General features: G+C 40.5%; 1 protein-coding gene across 11 annotated transcripts in view; it reads left to right on the top strand.

Moving 5' to 3' along the window:
• Positions 1–15,476, top strand: part of grid2ipb (glutamate receptor, ionotropic, delta 2 (Grid2) interacting protein, b) — a 44,128-nt gene that overhangs the window by 24,187 nt on the left and 4,465 nt on the right. For 4 of the 11 annotated variants that reach the window (XM_058621053.1, XM_058621052.1, XM_058621048.1 and 1 more), the window contains 15 exons: positions 1,098–1,250; positions 1,871–2,026; positions 2,840–2,991; positions 3,367–3,498; positions 3,819–3,904; positions 4,699–4,849; positions 6,280–6,584; positions 7,410–7,454; positions 8,720–9,475; positions 11,691–11,843; positions 12,523–12,610; positions 13,624–13,713; positions 14,512–14,708; positions 14,789–14,944; positions 15,030–15,116. In XM_058621053.1, the coding sequence (XP_058477036.1) occupies positions 1,098–1,250; positions 1,871–2,026; positions 2,840–2,991; positions 3,367–3,498; positions 3,819–3,904; positions 4,699–4,849; positions 6,280–6,584; positions 7,410–7,454; positions 8,720–9,475; positions 11,691–11,843; positions 12,523–12,610; positions 13,624–13,713; positions 14,512–14,708; positions 14,789–14,944; positions 15,030–15,116 (2,707 nt within the window). The remainder of the gene's footprint in view (positions 1–1,097; positions 1,251–1,870; positions 2,027–2,839; positions 2,992–3,366; positions 3,499–3,818; positions 3,905–4,698; positions 4,850–6,279; positions 6,585–7,409; positions 7,455–8,719; positions 9,476–11,690; positions 11,844–12,522; positions 12,611–13,623; positions 13,714–14,511; positions 14,709–14,788; positions 14,945–15,029; positions 15,117–15,476) is intronic. The other 7 variants (XM_058621058.1, XM_058621059.1, XM_058621057.1 and 4 more) reach the window with 4 other exon arrangements.

The following is a 15,476-nucleotide window of genomic DNA, read 5'->3' as shown; positions in this document are numbered from 1 at the left end:
TTTTTTATAACATTACTTAAGTCAAAGTCTTAAAGTTTATGACTCAAGAAAATGACTTCAACGTCAACTTTAGGCTTTTATGCATCATTTTTCGGTTTTAATTTTGTCCAAATCCAATATTTGACCAATACTGAATATCCAATCACCTCTTCTGTACTAGGGCTGCAATGATTGATCGATTATTAATCAATTATAGTTAATGAATGTAGGTGATCTGAATGTTAGGACTTCCTGAACCTGAATCTGAGAACGTGTCGTCGTACGAGTGCATCAAACACAAACTCAGCGAGAGCGACCAGTTTATCGGAGAATCAGCCGTGGGAAAGTCCAGCGTTGTGTTGCACAAACAGCATGAATCACTCTGCCACCTTGATAGCCATGTGTAAGAACAGGACCAGCAGAGCTGTTCCCATGGTTGCCTGATGTAGGGATTTTGATTGGCGCTGTATAATTTTGCTGCTCTCTCCCTGATAATAGCACAGTGCTGCACTAAGTAGGAGGTGATTTAGAAAACAACAGCAGGCTGTGAACCACAGAGAGAGAGAGAATCATGTGGGAGTTCTTCTCCGTGTATTGTTTACAAAGTGAGCATGTGGTTTACAGCGTCTAATAAAACGTGCACAAATGAGATGTTTGCAATATTTATCTGAGAGCTTATGAATATTTATTCTCGACTCGGCTCAGCCTTTATCTTGTTGTACAAGTGAGACGAGTTTAGTTGTTTATTGACTGGATACAGCGCGGGGTTATGGCTTCGACTTGTGTGCAACTTTATCTTTACATGATTGGAAGTGAAAAGATTATATAACGCTCAATATTTCACGTTGTCAAAGTACGGGGGCTGTGACAAAGCTTGGCGTGGGAGGACGTAACGTATATCGTGTTTCCCAGCTCTGGCAGTCGGAAAATAAGAGCTCGAAGGAGGATTAGAGCTCTAATATAAACGTAGTCTTGTCAGTTATAAGATACATTTACAGTTTTTTTTGTCCTAAAACATAAATATTAATATTTTTCTGTTGCCAAAAACCCTAATTACAATAGATGGATGTTTATTTGAAGGGGTTGCAGTGATGTTTTATTTGTTTTCCTCTCTGTAGAAACTGTTCCCATGAGAAGGTGGTGTCCATGCTGCAGGGCAGCGGCGCGATGCCCACTCTGGTGGTGGAGGAGGGTCCGTTAGATTTCTCCTCAGACCAGACCGACGCCGAAGAGTCTCCGAGCCTTCAACCCGCCACACTGCCGCGCTCCAGGTGAGAAGAACACACCTGACGCTTCTGATGTTTTTACACTCGTAAAATCCTTCTGTGTATGGAATTAGATTTCTGTCAATATTATCAAAAAACGCTTTGAACTTTCTGTTTGCAATGATTGGAATTTCAAAGAACGTGCTAACAAGCAAGTTTGGAGTGTGAATGTACAATTTTGTAGCGTAAGCACATGATTTTGGAGTGTAAACACATGATTTTGGAGCATAAACACATGATTTTGGAGTGTAAACACATGATTTTGGAGTGTAAACACATGATTTTGGAGCATAAACACATGATTTTGGAGCGTAAACACATGATTTAGGAGTGTAAACACATGATTTTGGAGTGTAAACACATGATTTTGGAGTGTAAACACATGATTTCGGAGCGTAAACACATGATTTTGGACTGTAAACACATGATTTTGGAGCGCAAGCGGCCGTTTTCGGAGCGTAAACAAACAATTTAGGAACAGGAGCAGCAATAACCAAGTTTGGAGAGTAAACACATGATTTTGGAGCGCAAATGACCGTTTTTGGAGCGTAAACGGACGATTTAGGAGCGCGAGCACCAACAACCAAGTTTGGAGCGTAAACACATGATTTTTGAATATTTCACAGGTCTCCAGCCCTCAGCTCTTTGCAGTGGGTCGCTGAGATTCTCCCGCCGAGCATCAAAGTCCACGGGCGAACCTTCAGCCAGCAGCTGGAGCACCTGCTGACCATCCAGGAGAGATACACTGTCTGCAAATCTCTGGAGACTTTCTTCCAGCACCGGTCAGTAGGAAGTGCAGGGCTGCTCGATGTGTGTGTTTAACCATTCCAGAAAGTTATCAACATTTAAACAAATACAACTCTCTGTTACATTCAAACCATTTTCAAATAATGACAAATGAGGTTGGAGTTTAACTGAAAACACAAAGTTACTTCCATCGCTCAACAGTTCGACAGGATAAACACTTCCTGTCCCCGCCCGCCCCTGTGCTGCCGCTGTATATACACAAACGCTCCCTCAGTCACATAAAGACCAAACAAAAGGACGATAATAACCTTCACAACAACATTAAATCAAAGTTACGCTCTGCAGCTTTAAATTCAGTTTTTTCTCTTAAACTATCCGTGACTCTATAAACCAGAGATATCACATTCAGAAATAAAATGAGCTGTTGCCTGGGAAACCGTGTTTTTAGTTTTTAAATCATATTCAGTACGTCAGGCTGATAAGGATGTTCTTAATAATCCAGAGTACGGAGCAAACAAATGATGGATAATGAGCAGGAGAGGAAACAGATGCGCTCACCTCAGCAGGAAATGTATAATCTCTCCCTGTTGTTGGCTGTGATCATATTTCCTCGAGGATGAAGAGACGAATGGTGAATTACTACCTCTGCAGCACATGCAGGCGTGAAGCAGCAAGATTATAAAAGACCATTTAAATCTATTTTCCATCAACAGCCTGAGGCCTCAATACAAGCTGTTTTTCAACCCACTGTTTTTATGTGAAATTCAAGCAAAACGTGCTCTGTAATCTGCCAGATTACACAGAGGACCGTGTTGTATTAAGATTACGGGGTTTCGTTTGTTTTGCAGGAATGTGGACACACTGATCGTGGACGTGTTCCCAGTGTTGGACACTCCGGCCAAACAGCTGATCTGGCAGTTTATTTACCAGCTGCTCACCTACGACGAGCAGGAGCGCTGCCAGAGCAAGCTGTCGCGCTTCCTGGGTTTCAAAAGCAGCGGTGAGACACGACCACGTCATGAGATTATCACACGTGTGCGTGTGTGGGTCATTTTAGAGGTCCAGTGTGTGACGTTTAGGAGGTTTTTAGAGGCAGAAAGTTTCAAATCATTTTAATGTAGTGTTGTCGAGAAACACGACATTTGGATGAAATGCTTAAAATAGGGACTTTATTTCTTTTGTTACAAATGGTTAAATGAATATTTAGCTTTTTAAATAAGTGAAGAAAATAAGTTGTGTGACCATGACTGTTAAAAAGCAGACTTTTGGTCGTATGCGTCACAATAGCATCACTTTTTTCAGTTCAGATGTCATTCATTCTTAAACATTTGGCCAAAATAATGACTGAGTGCGTGTGTTTTTGTACGTTTCGCAGCCGTGTTGGAGCCCGACGGCCCCGAGCACCACCGGCGGAGCAGCTCGGTGCGCGTGACGGGAACGTCGTACCGTGGAATCACCCGAGAGAGAAGCTCGGACGACTGCATCATCGGGACTCACCTGGGAATGGGTACGCCAACTCCACAGGGAAAGTGTCTTTTCCCCTTACACAGGGAATAATAAAAAAAACATGATGAAAAAGCTCCATATCTCAGCTGCTCTGTCACCAAATATTCCAAATTCCAGACGTCAGGTACTTGACTCAGGGATTCACCGGTTTTCCATCACCATCGCTAAGTAACTCCTGCTCCAGGAGCTTCTGCTTCCTGCTTCTCTGCGCTCTCTCTGCTCTGCATCTTCATCCTCTCACTCTCTCTTGTCTGGAGATGAACGGATGAACGGACAATGGGAGATCAGTTCACTCTTCATTCATGCTTTACTGTGCTTTAGGAATTCATGTCGATGAATCCGGGAGCCCGGAGGAGAGGCAGTCAGGAGACGGAACCTCCTTCCCCGAGTCCCCTGACCTCAGTCATGTAGGTACAACCGCAGCTCAACAGCTGCTCTGTGTGACAGCTGTTTCCTCTGCTGTTTCCTCTGCTGTTCTATTATTTAATAGCTGGATGTTTGTTACTGATATCTCTAATTCAGTTGTTTCTGGTCAAAATGAATGTTTCATGTATCCACAATGACATTCTCCAGAGGCTGAGTTGTGTAGAAGTTTTTTTTTAATCTGAAGTTTTTGTATCCCAGGTTTTTTTAATCTCAATGCAAAGTTTTTTACCCCAAATTTTAAATCCTTTTTTTATCTGAATCTTTTTTTTTTTTTTTTTTTTTAAATCCTAATTTTTTTTATCCCAAAAAATGGAATCAAAAATTTTTAATCCAATTTTTTTAATCACAGTTTTTTTATCCCAAAAATGTAAGGAATTTAAAAAGTGATGTGAATTTATGGAAGAGAGTGGGGGAAAAGGCCAGAATTCTGAGAAAAAAATTATCACATGTGGCCCTTGTTGATATCTGAAGAAATTTTAATTTTGAAACCAATAAATGAATGAAGAATATCCGTCATAAATGTCCAGACTGGCTATTAAATTCTAAAATGGCTTCTCATAAACATTTCACATTTGCAGGTCTGCTCCACTTTACTGTAATGTGTGATTTTTAAATTGGATTTCAGGCTTGTAATTTGTATTACTTTAAATATATAGTTTTCAAAAAACCTGTTTCTAAGAAGCAGCAGCAGCAGCAGCAGCAGCAGACCTTCAAAGCAAATGTTGTGCAGCGACTTCTCTGTGCTAACCAGCGGCTCAATGCCTCCCATTCATAGATGACAGGTGTGTACACGGAGCTGGAGAACGTGTACGCAGGGAAGAGTGTGTCTCCGCTGCAGGGAGGCTCCTCTGCTGAGGCCGAGAGGCCGGGACAGACTGAGGCCTACGGCCGCTCTCTCTCCCCTCTCACTCTCCCACCTCTCACAGGTACTCTAGGGCTGACACACACTCACACACACACACACCCTTGCACATGCATGCTGTGAATGCTGACCATGTGCCATCAAAGGTCCAGGGTAGTTGGTACGGAGCCAAGTCAGGACCAACTGTATTTGTTCATTATTTAAGAAAAAGTGACTTGAAACTCCAAAGGTTCACATCTTGTCAAAGAGCTGCAACTAACCCTTATGTTCATAAAAGATCTATTTTCTTGCATAATGGATTTGTTGTTTTCTCCAGAAAATGTCAGAAAATGTTGATCAGTGTTGATTTGATTGATTTCCTAGTTATATGAAGCTGAGGAAACTGAAAATATTCACATTTAAAAAACTGAAAGCACTCAAACCGATTAATTATGACAAAAGTTGGTCATTTATTTAGTAATTGATTAACAATTGATTAATTGCTGCAGCCTTAATAGTGTGTTCAAAGAAAATGTTAATAATTTTGATTAAATTCTGGAATTCCTCCCAAAGTAAATTATTCATTTTCGTTGAAAATTATCTGAAGTTGGGGAAAAGATGTGAAAGTGGGAAAAAAAATTTTATTTCTAAGGTTAAAATAAAAGTACTATATGAAATAAAGGTTTTTTTTATCCCAATTTTTTTAATCACAGTTCAAATTTTTTTTTTAAATCCAAAATGTTTTTAATCCCAATTGTTTTTTAAAGATCTGAACATGAAACAAACTAAACATATCATTCTTACATAATATATATTATATTAAAACATTTTCAGCAAAAAATCTGCAAGATCAAATCTTGAAAAAAAATTGAAAAAAATATCGCAAGGTGGAAAAAATAAAAACTAACATGAAAAAAAATGAAAAGTGAAAAATATGATTTGAAACAAATTTAAAACAAACTCTGCATCTGAAAAAACTAGATCTCACACATCCAATAGTTGAAAAATTTAAATGAATAATTATTTGTTTAAAATAATTCCAGAATTTAATTGAAAATGTACTTTAAATTCATTCAAATTCAGTCAAATTTCTTTAATTTAATAATGAACCCTTTTGTCCCTGTTGTGGCTCCTTAGAAATTGACATCAGTTCAGTTCATGACTGATGCCGTGTTCATGTCATGTTCTGTACATTCATATCATTAAATTTCCATTAAAAACGCTGAAATTAAAGTGAAAGTGACAAATGTAAGTATTTTGGATGAGTGTTGACATAAACATGGCAGCAGAACCACAGATATTTGAATGAAAGCAGAACTCATTCAAATCCCACAGTCTTTACGTGTATATACAGTACTGTACAGTAAGCCTCCAGCTCACCTACCTGTTGCCATGGTTTCCCTCTCAGAAGAAATCATCACCACGGTGACAACATGGCTGTAAAATGTCACAGATTATTTATAAATTTCTCAGCAAAGGTGACGTCTCTGATTTTCCCCGTGTGTGTGTGTGCAGGTAACCGTAAATCTGGTCTGTCTCTGTCGTGGAAGGAGCCGCTGCCCACGCCCGTCTACGAGATCCACCACCAGAGCAGCGTGGACTCCAACCCGTACGTGAGCCTGGAGAGCCCGCCCCCCGCCTCACCGCTGCCACAGGACAGCAACCCCAACACGCTGACGCGGCGCAAGAAGCTGTTCACGTTCTCGCGTCCGCCGCGCAGCCGCGACACCGACAAGTTCCTGGACGCTCTGAGCGAGCAGCTCGGCCACCACGTCACGTCCATGGACCACTTCGTACACGGGGAGAATGACTATGAGGAGGTGAGGGGGAGACGGGTTGCCAGGCAACCACGTCATCAGCCAAATTATTATTATTATTATTATTTTTTTTTTTTTACAGGCTTTGTCTTTATATTCAAGTATTTTTTAAGTGTTTTTATTTGTTTCACTCGTACGAAACAGTAATGTAACGTACAGTTTATAGCTGCGATCAATTTGTGGATCATTTTCTCGGTTAGTCAAGTCCTTGTTTGGTCCACACGATGTTGAAAAAGTTGTTCTGTTAATTGGAAGGTTGTTAAAAGGAACTGGCTTGTTTTGACTGGAATTGACCTCACTTCGCACAAGTAAAGGACAAATTGGATTTCTTGTATGAATCGGGTCACAACCAGACATTGCGCGCAATTTACGTAAGGCATCATGGGTAAAAACGTAATTAGCATGGATGCTAATTCAATTTGAAGTGAAATAGTGATATTTAAGTGTAATGTGAGGCTGTCGCAGAATTACTGTAAACATTTAAGGTCGAGTACATTTTTGCAGACTTTATCTCATGACATTAAAACTGTTTCTGGCTTTTTTTATAACATATAATCAGATTATACAAAGAAACGTACATGTTTTGTTGATGAAAAGCAGTGAAACATTGAGTCTCAGACTCAGCTGTAGTCTTATATAATGGTCTTGTTTGTTGATGATAATTATGCTCACAGTTACATTCGTGACATGAAAATATGAAAGTGTGAAGTAAGTGCACGTGTAAGTGCAGTAAAGTGCAGTCGTTGTGGTGCATAATTGCATGTTTACATTGGAGCCTCTCCCTCACTCTAATGTACGCTACAATGACCACTTGTGTCACATGAACAGATATATCAAGGTGGTTGTCATGGTTACAGAAGAGGAGGTGTGTCTGTAAGTAAAAACCATGATGTTTTATACAGTAGAGTCTTATAATTATATAAGGTTATGATAAGGTTCTGACGTTAAGGAAGAAGCTTTCAAGTTAAGTGACGCAGATTAAGTGCATGTTTTAAACTTGGAGAGCAGCTTTATTTTATTCTTTTCTGTTGCTCATACGTTTTCTGTCCCATAAGATAAGAATAATAAATAATGAATTATTATAATAATAAAAAAAGATTTAAGCATTTATATAGCATTTACAATTGTGTATATAGTGTATATCTTTTTTTACTTACTTTTAGGGTTCGTTTGCTTGTTTTCATCTCAAAGTTAAAAAGTGGAGGATGTTTCTGCTTCGTCTTAACTTGTAGTTAAATAAGGATTCAATAATGAGACATTAAATTAAACTGAGTGAAATAAATGGTCAACACCAGATAACCAGAGCCTTTTGATGTGATAAAATAACAGTTAAAAATGACAAATGTTAAAAAAACATTTATTGAATGGTCTGTCACACAAATCTATATTTTGTGTATTTTAAATTTAAAAAAACATGCACAGGGTGATCAAACACTAAACTTTGATGATAAAATAATACATTTTTAGTGATTTAGTGGCAACATTTATCAGTCTTATCAATTTTACACAAATAAATACTAATGTTTTGCACTAAAAACATCAACATTGTCAAAACACTGTAATTATATAACGTGCAATAATCCTACATTTTTATGCCTCTTTCCACAGTTTATGTTTATACAGTCAATTGTGTATATATATCTTCTGATATATAATACTTTATATTCTTGGTTTTATCTTATTTTTAGTATTTTGTTTATTCTATTTCCATTTTGTCCTTTTTTTTGTTTTTATTGAAAGTTTTCCCTTTTATACACAGGTGTATGTATGTGTGTATATACATATATGTGTATGTGTGTGTCTTAAATATTGTCCATTTTATCCATTTTTCTTCATAAGTGCTTACCCTACTCTTGCTACTTGTTGACCTTTAACAATTTTGCTGCGGTAACAAGTGAATATCCCTGTTTTGGAATCAATAAAGTGTCACCTAATTTAATCTAATCCAAACAATGTGGCCATTAAATCAGACGGACTCTTTAACTGGTCCAACTCTACTTAAAAAAGTAAACTTTTATTAATTATAAAGTCAGAAACATAAAGTTAAGGTGTGCTGCTGTGGTTAAGTTTTATTTTAAAGGTGTGTGTGTGTGTGTGTGTGTGTGTGTGTGTTTACGTTGTGCCCGTGCTCCTCACAGATGAGTTTCCAGGAGGAGCAGGACCTGGGCTTCATGCCTCGTCACCTCAGCAGTGGCAGCAGCGACGATCACAGCAGCAGCGACGAAGCCTCCTCTCCCTCCTACTCCTCTGAGTCCGAACCCATCCCACCTCCTCCGGACCAGAGCCCTCCGCCTCCGCCGCCCTTCCAGTCCCTCATACCGCCTCCCGTCCAGTTCACCGACCCTCTCCCGCCTGTCCGCTTCTCCCCCGAGCACATCCCGCGCAGTCGCATGCCGTTCCATCCGCACCACCCCATCATCCCCCCGCCGCCACCTCCTCCGAGGACGCTCCTCTCCAGCCGCTCTCCTCGACACAAAGTTCTCCCCTCCAGGGAGGAGTTGGAGAAGACTCACCAGCGCTTCCAGACCTCCCACCTGAAGCACGGCCACACCCCTCTGACCTCCTCCACGCTACGCACATCGCAGCCGTCCCGCCCCTGCTTCCTGCCGCGGCAGCTCAGCCAGCCTCAGCCTCTGTGCCAGACGTCGTCCTCGCCCCAGCCTTCGCCTCAGCCGATCAGGCCGAGTCAGCTCGTCCTGCAGAGGCACCACCAGCTCCACCACCAGCACAGCTACCAGGGCCCGCTGCCGCCGTCTCTCCAGGACGACGGCGCCGCCACCCAGTGCGCGAGCCAAGGCGCGACAAAGCTCTCCAAGCCTCCGGCCACGCACTCCACCCTCCCCAGCCACAAGAAGACCTATGAGACCGCACGAAAGGAGCTCCAGTCGCAGCAGGTAACACAGCAACAATATTACATTACAATGAATAATGCATGAATTTTTCTTTTTTTTAATCTGAAATAAATTGCAGATTTATAGATTTACAGTCAAATTATAAGGAAATACATATATTTTTTTAACTGGAAAAATGAGTGAGAACCTTGCTAAATCCAGACAAATGATTTCAAACACCAACGCCACGAAATGACACAATCGAACAACACAAATTGTGTGTGCTGTGATGACAAATCACTGATCTTTGGTGCAGAAGAATGAGTAGCACACACTCCACTTTTCAGTCAGTAAACGGCAAAATAAAGTGGCAAATACATTCTTTAACATGTCAAAGACTTAAACTGGTGTAGATTTTATTAGGTGAGCCTTTTGTTAAGTGACAAAAATCTGGTTTTTCCTCTGATTTTATCCTCAATTTATCTGTCAGGATGAGCGTTTGTGTCTCTGTTTCTTACCATTTAAAAAATAATTTTTCACAAAACTGTAAAGATTAGATACAAATCCAAAGTCAGGATTTTGATTTTCTTCTTTCTTACATATTTAAACATCCCATGACCTTCCAATTTTATCTCATTACCCTGTGCAGACAGACCCACCCCCTCAGTCTGGGAACAGCTAGATTAAATTAAATTTAACTTTATAAAGCTATATCCTTATATAACCATATTCCAGTCATGTGAGACATTCAAGAATACTGATAATACTTCAGTTTTTAAGTGGGATTTTGAACACTGAAATAGATTTTGTCCTGGTTGTTGTGTTAAAGTTGAAGCACCTCAGTGTCTCCGTCTGCCACTGGAGACTCTTAAAGTCTGTGTTTATTAAAAGGATGGTGCAGTGCAGCAGTGGCACTGCAGAGAACACCTAGCAACAGAAGTGTAGAGAGGGGGGAAAAGCAAGGAATTGGCACTTTGTGTGCAGGCTGGAGTAAGACGTGTTACTTGTTTCTTCTTAAATTACACAGTTGCTGTCACTGAAAAAGAAAAAAGCCTTGTCAGAACAGGGAAAAGGAGCTGCATCTTTTGGCAGCGTATGCTCAGTGTTCCCACTGTCTCCAGAAAAAACATGTCGTCTTTCTTTTCTGCCACAACAGGACTGTGAATTTAAAACAAGCAGTAGTTTTTTTGTGTTTATGTAAACAGTTGTTGTTGGGTTAAGATTAATTGGATGCAACCTTTTTTTCTTTTCTGCTGCAGCTGAATATATAAAGAAGTCATGTTTGCATGGCAACCACTGAGGCTCCAGCATGTGGTTTGGAAATGATTCAGACAGCACAGTTGGAACGAAATAACTCAAATAAGTGAAAACATTTGTGTAGAAGGGAGCGGTTTTACTGGCCTAAAGGTCTTGTGTGTAACAATTACGAGCAGAAATTTAATATACTGCCACTAAGTATGTAGTATCAGTTAATAATCACTTTAAAACTATCGTTAGTCTGACTAAACACTAAACTATCGTGTAAGTCTGACTAAACACTAAACTATCGTGTTATTCTGACTAAACACTAAACTATCGTGTTAGTCTGACTAAACACTAAACTATCACGTTAGTCTGACTAAACCTAAACTATCGTGTTAGTCTGACTAAACACTAAACTATTGTGTTAGTCTGACTAAACACTAAACTATCGTGTTATTCTGACTAAACACTAAACTATCGTGTTAGTCTGACTAAACACTAAACTATCACGTTAGTCTGACTAAACCTAAACTATCGCATTAGTCTGACTAAACACTAAACTATCGTGTTAGTCTGACTAAACACTAAACTATCGTGTTAGTCTGACTAAACACTAAACTATCGTGTTAGTCTGACTAAACACTAAACTATCACGTTAGTCTGACTAAACCTAAACTATCGCATTAGTCTGACTAAACACTAAACTATCGTGTTAGTCTGACTAAACACTAAACTATCGTGTTAGTCTGACTAAACCTAAACTATCGCATTAGTCTGACTAAACACTAAACTATCGTGTTAGTCTGACTAAACACTAAACTATCGTGTTAGTCTGACTAAAGATATGCAAAACGCATTAACTGTTTACATCCTTTTTGGTAAGGAAAGGCCACCGTAGTTCCCCGAGAGGGAAAGAAAGGACCTTTGTCTTGTTGGACTTTGCAAATCCACCATCAGGGGTCACTAATTCTCACTGATTCTTACACACAAATCTTTAAAAAAAGGACTTATGAACATTTTTTTCCTTTTCTCCAAGGCTGGACCACCTCCTCCTCCACCGCTGCCCCCTCCCTGCGACGCACCGCCACTGCCCAAACCAGGCCACCACGCCTCAGACACCAACCACATGAGCGTGAAGAGACTGCGCTGGGAGCAGGTGGAGAACTCAGAGGGAACCATCTGGGGTCAGGTGAGTGATGAGCACTTTACTCGTAATAAAGGTGTAGTTTTACGTGTTTCTTTAATCGCTCTCGTTTGTAAAGTGAAGCATTTTAAATACAGTAAACAACAAACCCGACATGTGAATCTTCCCACTTAGGCTGCGAGTTATCTCACTCCTCCCACGTTCATCTCATCTACTGATGAGCTACTCTCATTGTGTCTCTGATGAGTCACGGTAGCATCAAAGGAACAGACTTGTTTTTGGAGCTTACTGTTCATTCTGGCTCTCATCTCATCTGCTCCACATTAAATTATGGGGCCGTACACATGAAAACAAGTACAGGAGAAAATCGTGTCCATTTGGGAACCCTGGTTTGCAGAAGTGATGACATTTAAGAGTTTCCTCAAAGCTCAACGCGCTGTCAACCCTACATTACTTGCACTAGCTTCTCATGCAGGTTTAGATGATTCAAATATTCAATATGAACAAATATGAATTTGAGGAAATTTGGTGTCAACCAATGTGTGAGAACCCTGAATACTTTCTTACTGGAAACTGAGATTTATGTGGTTCATCCTCACATCTGAAAGTCTGTTGTCTGTGTCTAAAAACAGTTTTCAGACAGACTAGATCGTCTTCCAGGGCTACACAACCTTGACTGTGTCTTAGGAGACTTCCTCACTGTGTCCTTGTCCTCTAAATTTAGCTCGGCGAGGACTCGGACTATGACAAGCTCACTGACATGGTGAAGTATCTGGACCTGGATCTGCACTTTGGGACCCAGCGCCGATCCAGTAAGTTGTTCACCTTGTGTTCCACATTCACCATCTTCAGTATCACTGTGTCACGTCTGTATTTGTGACCATGAATTCATCATTTTCAATTATGTGAATAATCAGACGTGTAGTTTAGAGTAGAAGTGTATTTCCACCATGCAGTGCCAATGTAATACTGTGAATACTGGTTCATTTAGCTCCTCCACACGGACGATTTTCATTAAAAAAGAAACTTATACAGCCTTGAATCCTCTCTCTGTCACAGTGAACGGTGTATTTAAAGGTCCAGTGTGTCACATTTAGTCAGATTTATTGGCAGAAATGTCATATGCTGCCCATACGTATGCTTGTAAGTGTATAATTGTTTAAAAATCATTTGTTTTTTTCTTTTTCCGAAGTTCCCAAACCTCAATATGATGTTTTCGCTTGTCCACAAATCAAAAATATTCAGTTTTAATGATTTTTTTTGTTACATGGAGCAAAAAAAATATTCACATTTAAGAAGCTGAAAAATCAGACAACTTAATATAGGAATAGATTTAAGTGATTAATTGATTAATCATTGCTGGACTGAAGTGCTTGGTGTAAACAGAGCCAACGTCTTCATCTGCTCACGTGTGTGTGTGTGTTTTTGTTTGTACCTTCACAGTCATGATGATGATGATGATGTTGTCCATAACCTGCTTTTGGAGCTGCTCCATTCACCTGCTCGTCATATAAAATCTCCATAAGGCACCATAACCATCCGAACCCCTCCTCTTCCTCTTCTTCCTCTTCATCATCTTCATCTTCTCCTCAAACAATAATAATGACGCAGCTCTGTCAGAGGAAAAACCACACCAAACCTGTGTTTATTAAAGAGATCCTTCAAGGAGCGATTTGACAGAGCTGTGTTATTATGATTCCATCACACTGTGTGTGTGTCTGTGTGTGTGTGTGTGTGTGTGTGTCTGTCTGTGTGTGTGTGTGTGTGTGTGTGAGACCCCTGGTGCCAGGAGAACAAATCCTTACACTGTTGTTAAAATGATCAGTTTCTCCTCCAGAGCCAACTTTCCTTCCTGAGAGCTTTAAAAAGAAAGACGTGGTGGAGATTCTGTCTCATAAGAAGGCCTACAACGCATGTGAGTCACTCACACACACACACACGTTCCTCAAAAAATGAAGTTCTACCTCATTAGGACCAGGTTTTGGTCTCCATGAGGAGTACTGGTCCTGACAAGGTCAGTGTTTATGCCAGAAAACGTCCCACAGAGGCAACAAAAACAAGAACACGCAGCTTTTCATAAAACTCTAATTAAAAAACTCAAAATATCTTAAGTTAAGTTTAACATAATTAAATAATATGATTTAAGGTGGCTGCTTTAAAACTGTTAAAAATGTGAAAGAAGTTTAATTTGACATTCATTTGAAAACATGGAACTGCAGGTGCTCTTATTTTGAAGTGCAGTAAGCAACATGCTGCGTCACTTTTGTCGTAGCTTTACTTCCTGTTTACCTTTTTTTTCTTCATCGCTTCATTGTACAAACTAAGCAGCGTGAAGCAGCATTTTCACATCACTTGTGTAAAATACTAATGACTTTCTTCTTACGTGATTATCCGGATAATGTTTTTTTAATGAAAATATGCCATAAAATTGTGTCCTTTTCTGTGAACCGTGGACATGGAAATGAGCTGCAAAACATCATTTCACTGACACTGACTTCTTTAAACACCTTCAAACGTGTTTTACGGAAAGTTTCATTAAAGAAACACGTTGTTGTTGTTGTTGTTGTTTGAAAACTCCCTGGAAGAAGAGATCTTGTATGGGACCTTTCCTGGCTTTTAAATAAAGGATAAATGTTGTTTGTTGTGTCCTCCTCCTCCTCCTCCTCCTCCTCCTCCTCCTCCTCCTCCTCCTCCTCCTCCCTCCTCTCTGCAGCCATCCTCATCGCTCATCTGAAGCTCTCCCCCGACGAGCTGCGTCAGGTGTTGATGAACATGACCACTAACCGGCTGGAGCCGGCCCACATCAAGCAGCTGCTGCTCTACGCGCCCGACGACGACGAGGTCAAACAGTACGAGCAGTTTGAGCAGGACCCGGCCAAACTCAGCGAGCCCGACCAGTTCATTTTCCAGGTACCAAAGAAAACGAGCCAGAGTTTTAAATGTGCAGTAGAAGAGTGACGCGGGTTAAAGAGAAAAGACGTGTGTCTCAGATGCTGGTGGTGCCCGAGTATAAGACGCGTCTGCGGAGCCTCCACTTCAAGACCACGCTGCAGGAGAGGACGGAGGAGATGAAGGTGGCGTACGACTACATCTACAAGGCTTCAGTGGAGCTGAGGAGCAGCAAGAAACTGGCCAAAATCCTGGAGGTAAACAACCTCACAACACGAGCAACAGTCAGTCGACTCAGTCAATCTATAGTTGAAGAGCGAGTGGTTTTGTGATTTCCCACAGTTTGTTCTCGCCATGGGGAATTACCTGAACAACGGGCAGCCAAAGAGCAACAGAACCACCAGTTTTAAGATCAACTTCCTCACTGAGGTACAGCTTTAAACGCACTCTCTCTCTGTGTGTGTGTGTGTGTGTGTGTGTGTTTCTAATGTTGCTCTTAAAGGGATTGTTCAATTTTGAGATATTTCCTTATTATCAAAACTGACTTCCTGGACAGCGCCGCCATTTCCTGGAAAACAAGTCTCACCTAATAAATAACAGTATACCTGCACCTGCTTAAGTCTCACCGTTAAACATTACATCACTGTTAAACATTACATTACATCACTGTTAAACATTACATTACATCACTGTTAAACATTACATTACATCACTGTTAAACAGCCTTTTCCATCAGGAAACTGACGTTTTTAAAACCTTCTTTCTTCTCCACACTAAAGCCCATAGAGA

Source organism: Solea solea, chromosome 21 (assembly GCF_958295425.1).
Source record: "Solea solea chromosome 21, fSolSol10.1, whole genome shotgun sequence".
In the NCBI taxonomy this organism is placed as follows: Eukaryota; Metazoa; Chordata; class Actinopteri; order Pleuronectiformes; family Soleidae; genus Solea; species Solea solea.
This window is presented reverse-complemented; position numbering and strand designations above follow the sequence as displayed.